Source organism: Myxocyprinus asiaticus, chromosome 45, assembly GCF_019703515.2.
Source record: "Myxocyprinus asiaticus isolate MX2 ecotype Aquarium Trade chromosome 45, UBuf_Myxa_2, whole genome shotgun sequence".
Lineage (NCBI taxonomy): Eukaryota > Metazoa > Chordata > Actinopteri > Cypriniformes > Catostomidae > Myxocyprinus > Myxocyprinus asiaticus.
The window spans coordinates 6,544,933-6,564,773 of NC_059388.1; the positions used below are offsets into that span (position 1 = coordinate 6,544,933).

A 19,841-nucleotide genomic window follows, 5' to 3' on the forward strand; every position below is an offset into this window, starting at 1 on the left:
TGTGTCTCTTGCTCCAAATTAAAGCGCACCTCACAGGAAAATGTATGTATTAATGAATTTAGATATATATATTAACATTTAATATATTAGACCTATATTTTGAGATATTATAAAATGGGTTATTTGAGAGATCTGGGAACCTTGTATCTTTTAAGCAGCACATTAAAAATTAATCATTGAGTTTCTTTGCATTTATTTACATACTGTACCTGTATGCAGTGCAATGCTGATAACCTCAGAAAAAATATTGTTTGTAGAAGTGTTAGGTGATTCTCACACTTTAAAGATGCATTTATTGTGTGATGAATCTTTCCACCTAAACATATATACTGGTTAAAATTATATTGCAGACTATCACATAAAATGACCTGCATTGCACTTCATTGAATTATATTAGACTTTTAATTTAAATGAATGTAGAAGCTTTTGTATTTTTATTTTATTTTAGACAAATATATAGACTTTTATGCAATTAAAATTAATAATCCTGTATGTTCTTATTGGGAACCTATATAAATTAAATTACACATTATATTCAGTTGTTTTTTCCAACAGTCACCTCAAACTTCTGCTGCAGCAGGTGTGTTTTTTCATTCTGTATAAATCTTTACATTTTTCATACTTTCATAATGATCAGCAGAGACATAAATCACACTGAATTTCTTACAAGAAGTAAATGCCACTGACTTTCTCTATACTTCACACATAGGCTTATTGTGACAAACATCACTCGTTCATGCGCATGAGCTTCAGGTTTAAGCAAGAATGCAGGATCAAAGTCTTGAGTTAACAGAATGTTTATAGCAAGTATCTTGAGATCACTGAACCTGATTTAAACCAGTTTGTCTCTGTCTGGTTTTGTGAACCTGAAACTTACTCTGAGTTTGTTCAACTATGGGTAACAGGCCTCAGGGCTGGGAACATGATAGACAAGACAGTGGAAGAAAACAACACAACACAATATAACAAGAGTGTCAGGATCCTGCCACTAAAATAAAAAACAAGACTAGGCACATGGCATAATCCTGACATTTTTGTGGCTACTAAAAAAAATAAAAAAAAAAGTTGGTATTTTTACCATGTTTCTAAAATGTTTTATTTTGTTTACACTTGTTTTTTATTTAATGCATGGTATCTAGAAAGTTTTGAAATGCTATCCTGCAATATAACTGCAACCACAACGCAACGTTGTTACATTTTGTAAAAACTTTGTACAAAAGTTTTGTTTGCTGGGAACCCATAAGCCTTTTCTTTTATCATGAATAAGTCTTCATGATAAAATGATTAAAAAATAAATAAATAAAAAACATTTAATTTTATCACTTTTGTTGTTCAAAAGAATAAATTTTTTTAAGGAGGCTCAGCCTTCATTGCCGTTGACAGACCGCCTTCACCAAATGAGTTCAAATCCCGAAAGAACATTCTCCAAGACAAATGTATAATGTACAGCAGTGGATGTATATTAGGGACAGGGCTAATTTTATTTCATTATTTGATTAACTTTACATCTTTCTATCTGTCTGTCAGATCTTTACCAATGAATTAATTCATCTGTTTGTCTTGAGAAAAACAAAAATGTGCTTTTTATGACCTTTGAGCGTTAGACACTACAAAAGAACTGGCAATAATACAGATAAAACATGACTGAAGATTTATTAAGAAGGAGCATGAAGGAATGGGCCCGACTTTCCATTTGTTATTTGGCAAACTTTGTGACTATGACTTTGTGACTTTCTTTCAGGTATCAGGCCATTTAGGCAAAAAAATGTGATGCCTTCAGTGTGTAAATTGAAGCTCTGTGATCACTGGACTTTCCAGCAAGACAATAACACCAAGGATACATCCAAGTTGTCCAAAATCTGGTTCAGGGATGGATTGTGGAATTGGCCCTTTCAGTCCATTATTAGAATCCCATTGCAAACCTTTGTTTGGATTTCAAGGAAGCAGTGTTAGCACAGAAACCAAAGAATGTCAATGAGCTGGAAGCTTTTGCTCAGGAGAAATATGTAAAATTCCAATAGAGAGGTGTCTGAAGCCTGAGAACACATACCTGATACATTTATTTGATGTTATTAAGGGTAAAGGATGTACCACAAATGACTTTAGGGGGTTGAATATTTCTGACATGACATTTGTGGAGAGAATGCTATTTATTTTAAAATTTGGGTAAACTGAACTCTTTGTTCTCAAAATCACTCAAATGTGTATTAAAAATTTACTTTGACTGTTTACTGAGGTTTAAGTTGATGTGTTTTAATTCAATAGGTTGAATAATTTTGATTCCAACTGTAGTTGGAAGTTCAGAGATAAAGGCTAAAGTGGAATGTGAGATAAATGAGTGCCATCAGAACAGCAGTGATATTAAAAGCCATGTAATTTCTTAATGGTGCTAAGAAAGTTTGTGTGGAATTACAAGTAGAAATGATAAGCTTGTTCAAGAACAAAAATGAAAGTCCACTGAGTGAAGGGTGTAGACAATGAATCCTGTCACCACAAGGAGCAGATTAAATAAATGGTCAAGCAGGCCAATCTTGACATTTTTTAACCTTTTGCTGATATTCAGTATATCAGTATTCATGTATTTGCTAATACCCCTGCTAAATATCTTTAAAGGGTGTTTTTTTTATTCAGAGAAAACATCAATTCAACTAATCAGCTGCTGATGCCAAGTAGATTAAATATGCATAAATTCAAGAATACAGTAATAAAGGCATGTTTTCTTTTCTTTGTTTTCACTAAATGTTTGTACATGTTTCTTTACTAAATGAACACGAGGAAACATGATATGTAACCTTTTTTTTATTTATATATAAATCAATATAACACATATTAATAAACAGCATTATTTACTTACAGCACATGTTTTTTTTTACTAAAACATGTGGCACCATGCCTCGAACACAGCTGTGACCTTATTGTTCCTTTCTCCACATCCAATAGAGGCAAAACAAGCTATTATATTTTGATTAAAGAATATGAAGATAAATACTTTCTTTCTTTGGAATGGCATGTATGGATAAATAGTTCAAAATAAGGCCAGAAATGTGCAATAAGAAAGGAAATAGGGTCCATTTTGATTTCACATTGACTTTAAATTAAGCAGTAAATATCATATTTTTCAATCCATTTACAATCTGGCATAGCAAAGCCAGTTCTAAATTGTAGATCATCTGTATTGGTTAATTTTAATGAATAAATGTTGTAGTGTGATTTGTTTGTTTGCTTGTGTGAATGTGATGCTCAGAGGTGCATTACAGCTGACAAAAGAAGTGATGTGAGGGTCATCCACAAAGCTGTGAGCATACTGGCCAAGACTGGAGACCTAGAAGCTGTATAAAAAGCAAAAATATTAAAAATTGTGACTTAGCATAAATACTGTATATATTTTCAGTGCTGTGGAAACAGTCATACTTTTAAAGAAATCATTACATGACAAAATATTTGTAAATGTATACTAACAAGTGTTCCCTGAGGAGTCTGTAACATTGATGGAGGTAACATCAATTTTGAAGGTGAAATTTCCATCTTTAACTGCCTGAACAAGAGTTCTTGCCACTTCAGTCACATTAGGGAGAGTGCCGCTGTTGTTAAATTCAAGGACACTGTCTGTCACAATGGAGCCACTCCTGAGAAGGCACAATCAGGTTCAGACATGGTTAAATACATAGCAAATAAACAACAGAATCAACAAATGAATATGTTAAAATGAAATTTGAACAGAACAGTTGGTTAATTTTAGAATACAATTTACCTGAATTGCCGAATAAACATACGAAGGAAGTTCACAAAACGGACCCTGTAAACTCGCATAATCTATAATAGATCAATAAATAAGCTTAAAACAGATTTCATGCTATATAGTTGTATATGTATCATCATTTTTATTATTATTATTATTATTTTCAGACTGGACAAATCATTTTCAAATCAATCAAATTATGCTACAAAAACAAATCCTAACCTCATCTTAACCATTTGCCATTTGATAAAAAAAATAAAATAAATAATATTACCTGAGAGGTTATGTTATTTGCCAGCTTTATGGTTTCAGTAGCGCTCATATTGGAGTAGACATTCAGGAATGTATCAATAATTTTGAAAGTTACGCTAAACTGTTTAACAGGTGCAGTTGTGATACTGGTGCTAATTGGAGATGCAGTTGTGGTGTTGCTGTTATTCAGAGATGCAGTTGTGGTGTTGCTGTTATTCAGAGATGCAGTTGTGGTGTTGCTGTTATTCAGAGATGCAGTTGTGGTGTTGCTAGAGACTGTTGCATCTGAAGTCACATTCACTGTTTAGTGTTGAATTACAGGAAAAAGGGACACAGTACATTGTCAGTGATACAATTTTTCATTATTATATTACTTCAATGAACATTAACAATCTCTATGTTAAATAAATTTGCCTTGAGTTTACATGAATATTAACCACAAATATAACATTTAAGATGCCCTCAAAAAGCTGCACTACCGGTCAAAAGTTTTGAAACACTTGACTGAAATGTTTCTCATGATCTTAAAAATCTTTTGATCTCAAACATATGCTTAAATGTTTGAAATTAGTTTTGTAGACAAAAATATAATTGTGCCACCATATTAATTTATTTCATTATAAAACTAAAATGTAATTTTAAAAAAGTTTTTGAAATTGATGACTTGGACCAAATAATAAAGAAAAGCAGCCAATAAGTGCCCAACATAGATGGGAACTCCTTCAATACTGTTTAAAGAGCATCCCAGGGTGATACCTCAAGAAGCTGGTTGAGAAAATGTCAAGAGTACATGTCTGCAAATTCTAGGCAAAGGGTGACTACTCTGAAGATGCTAAAATATAACACAGTTTTGATTTATTTTGGATTTTGTTTAGTCACAACATAATTCCCATAGTTCCATTTATGTTATTCCATAGTTTTGATGACTTTACTATTATTCTAAAATGTGAAAAAAATTATAATAAAGAATGAGTAAGTGTTTCAAAACTTTTGACCGGTAGTGTAAGTGATAAGAGTATCATCGAATAGACCGCTGTGTTGTAAAAAACTTCAAGCTCTGCCTTCACAGTCAGTGTGACAATAGATATGAAAAGATTACATCAACAAGCAATTTGTTTGTTCACACTGAACGTGAAACTGCTGTGCGACAGCACAATCCCAGCCACTCAGAACATATTGGATGTAATATATGTATTTGCTTGTCTTCCACGAATGCCTACAGAACTACGAGTTTTCCATCAATGATGGATATCTCTGAAATGTTTGCATGCCAGATGCTTTAGTTAGTAGAGAGATTCTATAATTTTGGACAGGTCTTTTGTGATATTTGTGATAATTTCTGGTATTACCGATACAAATTACCTGTGTATATTTGTCAGTAGGGTCATAAACTTGTAAAACACTATATCATATTTTTTCAGCTTTTAGTTACATGCAATTGTGAATTGCTACATGCATTTTTGAGAGGTTTTGACAGTGAAATAGTGAAAGTGAAATAAAACGGCCTGAACCACAGATATTTGCTGTGCTTAATTGTGCACGATCACTACATTAGAGAACAAAATGATTACATTCAAAGTTGCAGTAAATCTGCAAGCACATACTGACCAGCAGATTCTGAAACATTGACAGATTTCAGATCAACCGTGAAGTTGAAGTTTCCATTTGTAGCTGCCTGAACGAAGGTGTCTTTAACTTCTGACACATTAGGGCGAGTGCCATTGTTATCAAATTCAAGGACACTATCTGTCACAATGGAGCCGCTCCTGAGAAGACACAATCATGATGAAACAGTCAAATAATTAGCAAATGAAAAATGGAATAAAACAATTGAATCAACTGACTTATAACATGACAAACCAAAATACTATTCAAACAAGAAAACAATAAAGCAATTTAAAAATTATGCATAAATTAAAGTTATGATGAAATGTAAACAGTGTGTGATATTTTTTTGTTTGTGTTTCATGCACTGTTTACCTGAATCGCAGAATAACCATACGAACAAAGTTTGGAAAACGGATCTTGTAAACTTTGAAAACCTATAATAGATAATGAATAAACAGTCATATATACACAGTATGTAAAGAAAGACAGAGAGAGACAGAGAGAAAGAGAGAGAGAGAGAGTAGTCATTTAGTCCAAGTAAAGCAAGTTCTTATTAAACTTTTCATCCTAAACATGTAGAAATATTATAAGTGTATAATACCAATTGTATTTTTTAAATAGCTGCAGAGTATTACAAATATTAGGATAAGTCTAACCATTCGACATTGGATAAAAATATTACCCCAGTGGTGATGCGATCTTTCAGCTTTATGGTTTCAGGATCATTCAAATTTGAGTAGACAGCATTGAATGTTTCAATAATGCTGAAACTTATATTAAACTTTGTAACAGGTGCAGTTGAAGTGGTGATGCTAATAGGAGATGCAGTTGTGGTGTTGGTTCTATTCAGAGATGCAGTTGTGATGTTGCTGTTATTCAGAGATGCAGTTGTGATGTTGCTGTTATTCGGAGATGCAGTTGTGATGTTGCTGTTATTCGGAGATGCAGTTGTGATGTTGCTATTATTCAGAGATGCAGTTGTGGTGTTGGTTCTATTCAGAGATGCAGTTGTGATGTTGCTGTTATTCAGAGATGCAGTTGTGATGTTGGTTCTATTCAGAGATGCAGTTGTGATGTTGCTGTTATTCGGAGATGCAGTTGTGATGTTGCTGTTATTCAGAGATGCAGTTGTGATGTTGCTGTTATTCAGAGATGCAGTTGTGATGTTGGTTCTATTCAGAGATGCAGTTGTGATGTTGCTGTTATTCGGAGATGCAGTTGTGGTGTTGCTGTTATTCAGAGATGCAGTTGTGATGTTGCTGTTATTCAGAGATGCAGTTGTGGTGTTGCTGTTATTAGGTGATGCAGTTGTGGTGTTGCTAGAGAATGTTGTAGTTGAGGTCACATTCTGGGTTACTGTTTGTGTAGAATTACAGGAAAAAGGGACACAGTACATTGTCAGTGATTAAAAAAAAATATTATAATTCTTATTATTCTGAACATTATTTTTTCAATTAATATTAACAATCACAGTGTATCATTATATACATTTGCCTTGAGTTGAATTTAAATAAAAAAAGAAATTGTGAAATAAAACAGGCTGAACCACAGATAATTGCTGTGCTTAATTGTGCACGATCACTACATTAGAGAACAAAATGATTACATTCAAAGTTGCAGTAAATCTGCAAGCACATACTGACCAGCAGATTCTGAAACATTGACAGATTTCAGATCAACTGTGAAGTTGAAGTTTCCATTTGTAGCTGCCTGAACGAAGGTGTCTTTAACTTCTGACACATTAGGGCGAGTGCCATTGTTATCAAATTCAAGGACACTATCTGTCACAATGGAGCCGCTCCTGAGAAGACACAATCATGATGAAACAGTCAAATAATTAGCAAATGAAAAATGGAATAAAACAATTGAATCAACTGACTTATAACATGACAAACCAAAATACTATTCAAACAAGAAAACAATAAAGCAATTTAAAAATTATGCATAAATTAAAGTTATGATGAAATGTAAACAGTGTGTGATATTTTTTTGTTTGTGTTTCATGCACTGTTTACCTGAATCGCAGAATAACCATACGAACAAAGTTTGGAAAACGGATCTTGTAAACTTTGAAAACCTATAATAGATAATGAATAAACAGTCATATATACACAGTATGTAAAGAAAGACAGAGAGAGACAGAGAGAAAGAGAGAGAGAGAGAGTAGTCATTTAGTCCAAGTAAAGCAAGTTCTTATGAAGCTTTTCATCCTAAACATGTAGAAATATTATAAGTGTATAATACCAATTGTATTTTTTAAATAGCTGCAGAGTATTACAAATATTAGGATAAGTCTAACCATTCGACTTTGGATAAAAATATTACCCCAGTGGTGATGCGATCTTTCAGCTTTATGGTTTCAGGATCATTCAAATTTGAGTAGACAGCATTGAATGTTTCAATAATGCTGAAACTTATATTAAACTTTGTAACAGGTGCAGTTGAAGTGGTGATGCTAATAGGAGATGCAGTTGTGATGTTGCTGTTATTCAGAGATGCAGTTGTGATGTTGCTGTTATTCAGAGATGCAGTTGTGATGTTGGTGTTATTCAGAGATGCAGTTGTGATGTTGCTGTTATTCGGAGATGCAGTTGTGATGTTGCTGTTATTCAGAGATGCAGTTGTGATGTTGCTGTTATTAGGTGATGCAGTTGTGATGTTGCTGTTATTAGGTGATGCAGTTGTGATGTTGCTGTTATTAGGTGATGCAGTTGTGGTGTTGCTAGAGAATGCTGTAGTTGAGGTCACATTCTGGGTTACTGTTTAGTGTAGAATTACAGGAAAAAGGGACACAGTACATTGTCAGTGATAAAAATATATTATAATTCTTATTATTCTGAACATTATTATTTCAATTAATATTAACAATTGCAATGTATCGTTATATACATTTGCCTTGAGTTGAGTTTAAATAAAAAAAGAAATTGTGAAATAAAACAGGCTGAACCACAGATAATTGCTGTGCTTAATTGTGCACGATCACTACATTAGAGAACAAAATGATTACATTCAAAGTTGCAGTAAATCTGCAAGCACATACTGACCAGCAGATTCTGAAACATTGACAGATTTCAGATCAACCGTGAAGTTGAAGTTTCCATTTGTAGCTGCCTGAACGAAGGTGTCTTTAACTTCTGACACGTTAGGGCGAGTGCCATTGTTGTCAAATTCAAGGACACTATCTGTCACAATGGAGCCGCTCCTGAGAAGACACAATCATGATGAAACACAGTCAAATAATTAGCAAATGAAAAATGGAATAAAACAATTGAATCAATTGTTGAGTTGACTTATAACATGACAAACCAAAATACTATTCAAACAAGAAAACAATAAAGCAATTTAAAAATTATGCATAAATTAAAGTTATGATGAAATGTAAACAGTTTGTGATATTTTTTTGTTTGTGTTTCATGCACTGTTTACCTGAATCGCAGAATAACCATGCGAACAAAGTTTGGAAAACGGATCTTGTAAACTTTGAAAACCTATAATAGATAATGAATAAACAGTCATATATACACAGTATGTAAAGAAAGACAGAGAGAGACAGAGAGAAAGAGAGAGAGAGAGAGTAGTCATTTAGTCCAAGTAAAGCAAGTTCTTATGAAGCTTTTCATCCTAAACATGTAGAAATATTATAAGTGTATAATACCAATTGTATTTTTTAAATAGCTGCAGAGTATTACAAATATTAGGATAAGTCTAACCATTCGACTTTGGATAAAAATATTACCCCAGTGGTGATGCGATCTTTCAGCTTTATGGTTTCAGGATCATTCAAATTTGAGTAGACAGCATTGAATGTTTCATTAATGCTGAAACTTATATTAAACTTTGTAACAGGTGCAGTTGAAGTGGTGATGCTAATAGGAGATGCAGTTGTGATGTTGGTTCTATTCAGAGATGCAGTTGTGATGTTGCTGTTATTCAGAGATGCAGTTGTGATGTTGGTGTTATTCAGAGATGCAGTTGTGATGTTGCTGTTATTCAGAGATGCAGTTGTGATGTTGCTGTTATTCGGAGATGCAGTTGTGATGTTGGTGTTATTCAGAGATGCAGTTGTGATGTTGGTTCTATTCAGAGATGCAGTTGTGATGTTGCTGTTATTCGGAGATGCAGTTGTGATGTTGCTGTTATTCAGAGATGCAGTTGTGATGTTGCTGTTATTCGGAGATGCAGTTGTGATGTTGGTGTTATTCAGAGATGCAGTTGTGATGTTGGTTCTATTCAGAGATGCAGTTGTGATGTTGCTGTTATTCAGAGATGCAGTTGTGATGTTGCTGTTATTCGGAGATGCAGTTGTGATGTTGGTTCTATTCAGAGATGCAGTTGTGATGTTGCTGTTATTAGGTGATGCAGTTGTGGTGTTGCTAGAGAATGTTGTAGTTGAGGTCACATTCTGGGTTACTGTTTGTGTAGAATTACAGGAAAAAGGGACACAGTACATTGTCAGTGATTAAAAAAAAATATTATAATTCTTATTATTCTGAACATTATTTTTTCAATTAATATTAACAATCACAGTGTATCGTTATATACATTTGCCTTGAGTTGAGTTTAAATAAAAAAAGAAATTGTGAAATAAAACAGGCTGAACCACAGATAACTGCTGTGCTTAACTGTGCACGATCACTACATTAGAGAACAAAATGATTACATTCAAAGTTGCAGTAAATCTGCAAGCACATACTGACCAGCAGATTCTGAAACATTGACAGATTTCAGATCAACTGTGAAGTTGAAGTTTCCATTTGTAGCTGCCTGAACGAAGGTGTTTGTCACTTCTGACACATTAGGGCGAGTGCCATTGTTATCAAATTCAAGGACACTATCTGTCACAATGGAGCCGCTCCTGAGAAGACACAATCATGATGAAACAGTCAAATAATTAGCAAATGAAAAATGGAATAAAACAATTGAATCAATTGTTGAGTTGACTTATAACATGACAAACCAAAATACTATTCAAACAAGAAAACAATAAAGCAATTTAAAAATTATGCATAAATTAAAGTTATGATGAAATGTAAACAGTGTGTGATATTTTTTTGTTTGTGTTTCATGCACTGTTTACCTGAATCGCAGAATAACCATACGAACAAAGTTTGGAAATCGGATCTTGTAAACTTTGAAAACCTATAATAGATAATGAATAAACAGTCATATATACACAGTATGTAAAGAAAGACAGAGAGAGACAGAGAGAAAGAGAGAGAGAGAGAGTAGTCATTTAGTCCAAGTAAAGCAAGTTCTTATGAAGCTTTTCATCCTAAACATGTAGAAATATTATAAGTGTATAATACCAATTGTATTTTTTAAATAGCTGCAGAGTATTACAAATATTAGGATAAGTCTAACCATTCGACATTGGATAAAAATATTACCCCAGTGGTGATGCGATCTTTCAGCTTTATGGTTTCAGGATCATTCAAATTTGAGTAGACAGCATTGAATGTTTCAATAATGCTGAAACTTATATTAAACTTTGTAACAGGTGCAGTTGAAGTGGTGATGCTAATAGGAGATGCAGTTGTGATGTTGCTGTTATTAGGTGATGCAGTTGTGATGTTGCTGTTATTCAGAGATGCAGTTGTGATGTTGCTGTTATTCAGAGATGCAGTTGTGGTGTTGCTGTTATTCAGAGATGCAGTTGTGATGTTGCTGTTATTCAGAGATGCAGTTGTGATGTTGCTGTTATTAGGTGATGCAGTTGTGGTGTTGCTGTTATTCAGAGATGCAGTTGTGATGTTGTTGTTATTCAGAGATGCAGTTGTGGTGTTGCTGTTATTCAGAGATGCAGTTGTGATGTTGCTGTTATTCAGAGATGCAGTTGTGATGTTGCTGTTATTAGGTGATGCAGTTGTGGTGTTGCTGTTATTCAGAGATGCAGTTGTGATGTTGTTGTTATTCAGAGATGCAGTTGTGATGTTGTTGTTATTCAGAGATGCAGTTGTGATGTTGGTGTTATTCAGAGATGCAGTTGTGATGTTGCTGTTATTCAGAGATGCAGTTGTGATGTTGCTGTTATTAGGTGATGCAGTTGTGATGTTGCTGTTATTAGGTGATGCAGTTGTGATGTTGCTGTTATTAGGTGATGCAGTTGTGGTGTTGCTAGAGAATGCTGTAGTTGAGGTCACATTCTGGGTTACTGTTTAGTGTAGAATTACAGGAAAAAGGGACACAGTACATTGTCAGTGATAAAAATATATTATAATTGTTATTATTCTGAACATTATTATTTCAATTAATATTAACAATTGCAATGTATCGTTATATACTTTTGCCTTGAGTTGAGATTAAATGTAAAAAAAAAAAAAAAAAATTGTGAAATGAAACGGCCTAAACCACAGATAATTGCTGTGCTTAACTGTGCACGATCACTACATTAGAGAACAAAATGATTACATTCAAAGTTGCAGTAAATCTGCAAGCACATACTGACCAGCAGATTCTGAAACATTGACAGATTTCAGATCAACTGTGAAGTTGAAGTTTCCATTTGTAACTGCCTGAACGAAGGTGTTTGTCACTTCTGACACATTAGGGCGAGTGCCATTGTTGTCAAATTCAAGGACACTATCTGTCACAATGGAGCCGCTCCTGAGAAGACACAATCATGATGAAACACAGTCAAATAATTAGCAAATGAAAAATGGAATAAAACAATTGAATCAATTGTTGAGTTGACTTATAACATGACAAACCAAAAGATCATTCAAACAAGAAAACAATAAAGCAATTTAAAAATTATGCATAAATCAATCTGTTATGATGAAATTTACAGTAAACGGTCTGTTTGATATATTTTTGTGTTTCATGCACTGTTTACCTGAATCGCAGAATAACCATTCGAACAAAGTTTGGAAAACGCTTCTTGTAAACTTGGGAAACCTACAATAGATTGATAAATAAACAGTTTATATACATGTATTATAAGAGAGAGAGAAGTCATTTAGTCCAAGTAGAGTAAAGCAAGGCCTTAGCAAGCTTTTTATCCTAAACATGCAGAAATATTATAAATGTATAATATCAATTGTAACTTTTTTTTTTTTTTATGTTGACAGCATTAGCTGCAGAGTATTACACATATTAGTATAAGTCTAAACATTCGATATTGGATAAAAATATTACCTCAAAGGTGATGCGATCTTTCAGCTTTATAGTTTCAGGATCATTCAAATTTGAGTAGACATCCTTGAATGTTTCAATAATGCTGAAATTTATTTCAAACTGTGTAACAGGTGCAGTTGAAGTGGTGATGCTAATAGGAGATGCAGTTGTGATGTTGGTTCTATTCAGAGATGCAGTTGTGATGTTGCTGTTATTCGGAGATGCAGTTGTGATGTTGGTGTTATTCAGAGATGCAGTTGTGATGTTGCTGTTATTCGGAGATGCAGTTGTGATGTTGCTGTTATTCGGAGATGCAGTTGTGATGTTGCTGTTATTCGGAGATGCAGTTGTGATGTTGCTGTTATTCAGAGATGCAGTTGTGATGTTGCTGTTATTCAGAGATGCAGTTGTGATGTTGCTGTTATTCGGAGATGCAGTTGTGATGTTGCTGTTATTAGGTGATGCAGTTGTGGTGTTGCTAGAGAATGCTGTAGTTGAGGTCACATTCTGGGTTACTGTTTAGTGTAGAATTACAGGAAAAAGGGACACAGTACATTGTCAGTGATAAAAATATATTATAATTGTTATTATTCTGAACATTATTATTTCAATTAATATTAACAATTGCAATGTATCGTTATATACTTTTGCCTTGAGTTGAGATTAAATGTAAAAAAAAAATAAAATTGTGAAATGAAACGGCCTAAACCACAGATAATTGCTGTGCTTAATTGTGCACGATCACTACATTAGAGAACAAAATGATTACATTCAAAGTTGCAGTAAATCTGCAAGCACATACTGACCAGCAGATTCTGAAACATTGACAGATTTCAGATCAACCGTGAAGTTGAAGTTTCCATTTGTAGCTGCCTGAACAAAGGTGTTTGTCACTTCTGACACGTTAGGGCGAGTGCCATTGTTATCAAATTCAAGGACACTATCTGTCACAATGGAGCCGCTCCTGAGAAGACACAATCATGATGAAACACAGTCAAATAATTAGCAAATAAAAAATGGAATAAAACAATTGAATCAATTGTTGAGTTGACTTATAACATGACAAACCAAAAGATCATTCAATAAAGAAAATAAACCAATAAAAGAATTATGCATAAATCAATCTGTTATGATGAAATTTACAGTAAACGGTCTGTTTGATATATTTTTGTGTTTCATGCACTGTTTACCTGAATCGCAGAATAACCATGCGAATAAAGTTTGGAAAACGCTTCTTGTAAACTTGGGAAACCTACAATAGATTGATAAATAAACAGTTTATATACATGTATTATAAGAGAGAGAGTAGTCATTTAGTCCAAGTAAAGCAAGGCCTTAGCAAGCTTTTCATCCTAAACATGCAGAAATATTATAAATGTATAATACCAATTGTATCTTTTTTTTTTTTTTATGTTGATAGCATTAGCTGCAGAGTATTACACATATTAGTATAAGTCTAAACATTCGACATTGGATAAAAATATTACCTCAGAGGTGATGCGATCTTTCAGCTTTATAGTTTCAGGATCATTCAAATTTGAGTAGACATCCTTGAATGTGTCATTAATGCTGAAATTTATTTCAAACTGTGTAACAGGTGCAGTTGTGGTGCTGGTGCTTTTAGGAGATGCAGTTGATATGTTGCTGTTATTAGGAGACATAGTTGTGATGTTGGTGCTTTTCAGAGATGCAGTTGTGATGTTGCTGTTATTTGGAGATACAGTTGTGATGTTGGTGCTATTAGGAGATGCAGTTGTGATGTTGGTGTTATTAGAAGATGCAGTTGTGGTGTTGGTGCTATTAGGAGATGCAGTTGTGATGGTGTTATTCGGAGATGCAGTTGTGATGTTGCTGTTATTCAGAGATGCAGTTGTGATGGTGTTATTAGGAAATGCAGTTGTGATGTTGGTGCTATTCGGAGATGCAGTTGTGATGTTGGTGTTATTAGAGGATGCAGTTGTGATGTTCGTGTTATTAGGAGATCCAGCTGTGATGCTGGTGTTATTCAGAGATGCAGTTGTGATGCTGGTGTTATTAGGTGATCCAGTTGTGATGCTGGTGTTATTAGGAAATCCAGTTGTGATGCTGGTGTTATTAGGTGATCCAGTTGTGATGCTGGTATTATTAGGAGATCCAGTTGTGATGCTGGTGTTATTAGGAAATCCAGTTGTGATGCTGGTGTTATTAGGTGATCCAGTTGTGATGCTGGTATTATTAGGTGATCCAGTTGTGATGCTGGTGTTATTAGGAAATCCAGTTGTGATGCTGGTGTTATTAGGTGATCCAGTTGTGATGCTGGTGTTATTCAGAGATGCAGTTGTGATGCTGGTGTTATTAGGTGATCCAGTTGTGATGCTGGTATTATTAGGTGATCCAGTTGTGATGCTGGTATTATTAGGTGATCCAGTTGTGATGTTGCTGTTATTAGGAGATGCAGTTGTGATGTTGCTGTTATTAGGAGATCCAGTTGTGATGTTGCTGTTATTAGGAGATCCAGTTGTGATGCTGGTATTATTAGGTGATCCAGTTGTGATGCTGGTATTATTAGGTGATCCAGTTGTGATGCTGGTGTTATTAGGTGATCCAGTTGTGATGCTGGTATTATTAGGTGATCCAGTTGTGATGCTGGTATTATTAGGTGATCCAGTTGTGATGCTGGTGTTATTAGGAAATCCAGTTGTGATGCTGGTGTTATTAGGTGATCCAGTTGTGATGCTGGTGTTATTCAGAGATGCAGTTGTGATGCTGGTGTTATTAGGTGATCCAGTTGTGATGCTGGTATTATTAGGTGATCCAGTTGTGATGCTGGTATTATTAGGTGATCCAGTTGTGATGTTGCTGTTATTAGGAGATGCAGTTGTGATGTTGCTGTTATTAGGAGATCCAGTTGTGATGCTGGTGTTATTAGGAGATGCAGTTGTGAGGTTGCTGCTGTTAGTAGATGCAATTGTGCTAGATAATGTTGCATCTAAATTTACAGGAAAAAGGGACACAGTACATTGTCAGTTATAAAAATGTGTATTATTATTTCAATGATCATTAAAATTCACTATGCATCATTCAATATGTTTGCTTTAAATTCAGATGACTCTTAACCACAAATATAACATTTACTCTGCTCCAAGAAGACGAAAGGCTTGGGTATGCTTTGTTTTTCCTCATTCCGGGTCATCACGCACACGGCTGAGCGCTCAGTCTTTCAAAGTTCGACACATTTGACACCTGCCCATTACACAAACAAGAGTGTTGTATTTCCATCTATCAGAATGGCTGTGGATACAGGCAGAGTACCGAAGGTAATCACAGCTGTGCTGATGGATGGACAATACAGCACAATTGCAAGTGTGATATTGCTTTTATACAACAGTGCAACGAACAAGTAAACAGTATACAGTAAGTATGGAAAAACTAAGGACTGTCCTAAAAAAACGCTTGTGTGTGGAACTACTTTCTTAAGCCACGGATTCAGCATATTCCATTGCTAGTTTGAAAGATGCACCCAAGCCTCCATTACTAATTTGAAAACTACACTTTAGACCTAGTAACAAAAGCTCAGGCTGTTTCTAACAAGTTACTGGAAAAACAAGGACTATTGTTTGTATAAGAGAGAGAGAGAGACTGTGTATGTGATTACCTGCAGCGATGAACAGTAATGCTGCAGCTGTTAGTTTAACTCTATTCCCCAGCTGTAGTGTGATAGTAATCCGCTCCGATCAAGGAGTAATGCTGCAATACATGCTATCGGAATTATCCTACAAGTATTTCACTCGTTCAAGTGTTTTTTTTTTTGTTTTTTTTTTTGTCAGTGAGAAAACATGGAGGACTCCAGTTTCATTCTTGTATATTTAATGGGGAACTCTTATTTTGACACAGACACAGAACGTGTTCTCTCCTCCGCCATGTTGAACATTTTCATCTTCTCCCAACTCTGAAACTTGAGGATCAAGTAGGCACCCTGAGGGGGTTTGATTTCTCCATCTGTAGCGACTCTCAGCTGTGATCGGCAGTAATGCTGAAGCAATTAGTAAAGCTCTATTTCTCACCTATAGTGTAGTAGTAATCCGAGTGATCATGGAGTGAGAGAGAATTCCAGTTAACTTCAAAGAAACTTGTGCACTGGTTGACAACACATTTTGCCAACGTCAGTTCAACTCACTCATAGCACACACAAAACAGTCTTTTGTTGCCATATGGCATCTTTAAAGTCACAGGGATTAATGAAAATCTAGCTGCTCTTACACATTAGTTTGGAACACCATCAACACAAGCAGAGTGATACAAACAGTATAGTGTCCCAGTGCTGATGGTATGAGCTATCAGCACTCTTGGAACGTCTCTCATTCAATCAGATTCGAGGACCGGAACTAACTGTTGTATAAATATATACTGTATATATTAGGGCTGGAAATCGATAAAAATTTGTAATCACGATTAATCGCATATTTTTTGGTATGAATGAATGAAGCATATTTTTTTGGTAATTATGATTAATCGCAGATTTCGAAAATGCTTAAATTAGACACCATAGATACTAATTTCCTGTCAAAATGCATTTATTGCCATCTTAGGAACAATATGTAACAATATAATTGTGACGAGGAGGAGGACGGGGCCGGGCCGTGAGTGCGCATGGCCGGCCCCCAACTGGGCTAATCAGCCAAGGAGAGGGATAAAGCCGAGCCGGATGCGGCAGTTCGGGAGAGAGAGAGCCACATGCAGCTGCCGTGTGTGTATTTGTGTTTGTGTCTTTTTGTTTAGGTTTTCATTAAACATAATTTTGACTGTTCAGCCAGTTCCCGCCTCCTCCTTGCCCATTTTAAACCTTGTTACATTGGTCCTGAAACCTGGGAGGGAGGAGGGATGCGCTGTTGTGGAGTCCTCGCCACTGCCGAGGAGCGGCCGAACTCCGCCGAGGGAAAGAGGAGTTGCTGCCAGCCACCTGGACTCAGAGGAATGGCCGCCATCCACGTTGGGAGGAGGGGTACGCTGCCGGCCGCCTGGAGCGGTGGAGCCGCTGCCAGGGGCGGAGGGGTTCGCTACTGGCCACCAGAATGTGGAGTAAATATCTAGTAGTATCACTCTAATAAATATAATTAAAATGCTAAAAATATAATTTTAAGATTTGCAAATTTCAAAATTCCATCAAACTGAACTGAGTAATCTTTAACAAAATAAAATAAAAACTAAAAAACTACATTTTATAAGTTTTGATAAATTAATTTAAAAATTACACAATTTAATTGTAAGAATTTTGATATTAAATTAAAATCTTAAAAAATAAGCTAAAATCGTTTTTTAAGTGTAGGTTTGCCTTGAGTTCACATGAATCTTAACCATAAATATAGTGATTAGCGGCTCCAAAAGACTAATGCCCCAATTTACTAATGTTACATTGTAGGGAAATTAGGGAAAATTGGACACAGTACATTGCCAATAATAGACATCCTTTGAGAAACCAAAATAGACCTACAATAGAGGAAATATTGCAAAAGGTTTAGCATCTTTTAAAGTTTAGTACTGTATTTATAGTAAAGGAATATGGGCAAGATAACAATCCAAATGCAGATCACTCAGCTGGGAGTTTCCCCTAACGGTTGTACATTGAAGCGCTGAAGCACTAAAGACAGTACTTGGGGAATGAAACTTTTGGTCGACCTTTTTTGCCAACTTTAATTTGTTGTTTATCCTTATGTATAAGTTTGTATTATTATTCAGTGAAGCTTTTTAATTTGGATCTTGGACTTTTAAGCCTTGTGCTTCTTTGAATGTATCTTTTGGTTTGAGTCTATGTACCCAACAGTTTACTACAAGAACAACAAGTATTTACTATATATAATTTGACACAGAACTTGTGTTTGTTGTGTACATTGAAACTGCCAGTTTTCCCCATACTTAATTTGCTAGTTTTACTTCTCACTAACTTTAGTTGTTGTTGTTAATTATTTATTTATTACTTTATGATATCTGAAAAGTTCTGTCTTCTGAAATAGTGCAATGTGCACATTATGAAGAGGGATTTAGAACAAGTTTCTTGACTCACCGTTTAGAGCAAATATAGAAGAGCAAATATACAGAAGACCAAAAATATTTCTCCGCTCCATTGCTGTTCTTTAGGCAATAGCCCTAAAAGTAAAAATGAAGCATATTAATAAAATGTTCAAAAGTTTAAAATCAAAAACAATTCATTATAAGCAGTTTGATTAACATAAAAAGTCTACATGGTTGGTGAGTTTGATATCATGACTGAAAAAGAATCAAGAGCTTTACAGAAACAAACAAATACAGTTATATTTACCAAATATTAACCAGTTTAGTAGATTAACTAAATAGATTAGAGTGTGTTTCACACACACCTTACAAGTACATCAAAATTATTGACACGTTGCTTAAAAAAACTAATTTATTACATAACAGTCTTGTTTAATATGAATATAAGTGTTGGGGTGAATAACATCAAAATAGTTATGGGAGCATAATAGCAACACCTAAGATCACAGATTAAATCAAAGCACACACTCCTGAATTTTTGCACATAAATAAAAAAAAAAAAAAAAAAAAAATTAAACAAACAAACAAAACAACTTTTTTTCTACTTACTTTTTAATTATCTCTTCAGTAAAGCCCACAATCCAGGGTTAATCCAAATAGCAACCTTCTGATTCTGAAGTCTAAAGGTGTCATCAGTTATACACAGTAGTTGCCTCTAAGAGAACCTAGCAGACAGGTGAGGTGACATTTAAAGTGAGAACCATTTTTTTCTTTTTTTTTTTCCAAAGAAAAAGGACCAATGACCACGAGTTTGTTTAGAAACTGGTGGAACAACTTAAAATAATTGCTTTGTTCCTGGTACATGTCGACTTGCAGGAAGAACATTTTTAACAAATTTTGCATAAAAAGCCATACAATGTATAGCAAAACCTATACTCATCTTTAATATTCTATTTAACAGTTTAGGCTCTATCACTTAATAATACAGTACACATCAAATATTCTAAGTGAAATATTAAATTGGATTCCCTATATTTAATGAGACGCCTGTATAATAGAATTATTGTAATCAAAACGACAAAATGGATATCAAAAGAAAATACAATTTACTTGACTAATAACACACTCTACATTCTAATGA

General features: G+C 34.6%; 1 protein-coding gene across 14 annotated transcripts; it reads right to left on the reverse strand.

Annotated features, from left to right (window-relative positions):
• Nucleotides 1-2,783: 2,783 nt before the first annotated feature.
• On the reverse strand, nt 2,784-19,405 carry LOC127435383 (putative uncharacterized protein DDB_G0282133). 14 transcript variants are annotated; one of them, XM_051688811.1, is made up of 21 exons: nt 19,310-19,395; nt 18,753-18,835; nt 14,200-15,680; nt 13,903-13,964; nt 13,519-13,676; nt 12,734-13,227; nt 12,432-12,493; nt 12,045-12,202; nt 9,336-10,009; nt 9,026-9,087; nt 8,644-8,801; nt 7,925-8,358; nt 7,615-7,676; nt 7,243-7,400; nt 6,282-6,955; nt 5,972-6,033; nt 5,600-5,757; nt 4,014-4,291; nt 3,752-3,813; nt 3,460-3,626; nt 2,784-3,329 (listed from the first exon to the last, which is right to left on the reverse strand). In XM_051688811.1, exons 2-21 carry the CDS (start codon nt 18,811-18,813, stop codon nt 3,241-3,243), a joined length of 5,514 nt encoding a protein of 1,837 aa, XP_051544771.1. In that variant the 5' UTR covers nt 18,814-18,835; nt 19,310-19,395; the 3' UTR covers nt 2,784-3,240. The 14 variants fall into 14 exon arrangements, with proteins under 14 accessions (XP_051544771.1, XP_051544770.1, XP_051544785.1 ...); XM_051688810.1 differs by lacking the exon at nt 12,045-12,202 and adding an exon at nt 10,297-10,454 and having other exon boundaries at nt 19,310-19,394; XM_051688825.1 differs by lacking the exons at nt 5,600-5,757; nt 5,972-6,033; nt 6,282-6,955; nt 12,045-12,202 and adding an exon at nt 10,297-10,454 and having other exon boundaries at nt 19,310-19,405.
• Between the last annotated feature and the right edge of the window lie 436 nt (nt 19,406-19,841).

Coding starts and splice junctions, on each gene's coding strand:
- LOC127435383 (XM_051688811.1), bottom strand. CDS start 18,813: ATGGAGCGGAGAAATATTTTTGGTCTTCTGTATATTTGCTCTTCTATA. Junction 8,359..8,643: donor CAATGTTTCAGAATCTGCTG/GTCAGTATGTGC, acceptor TACACTAAACAG/TAACCCAGAATGTGACCTCA. Junction 3,814..4,013: donor CAAATAACATAACCTCTCAG/GTAATATTATTT, acceptor GATCTATTATAG/ATTATGCGAGTTTACAGGGT.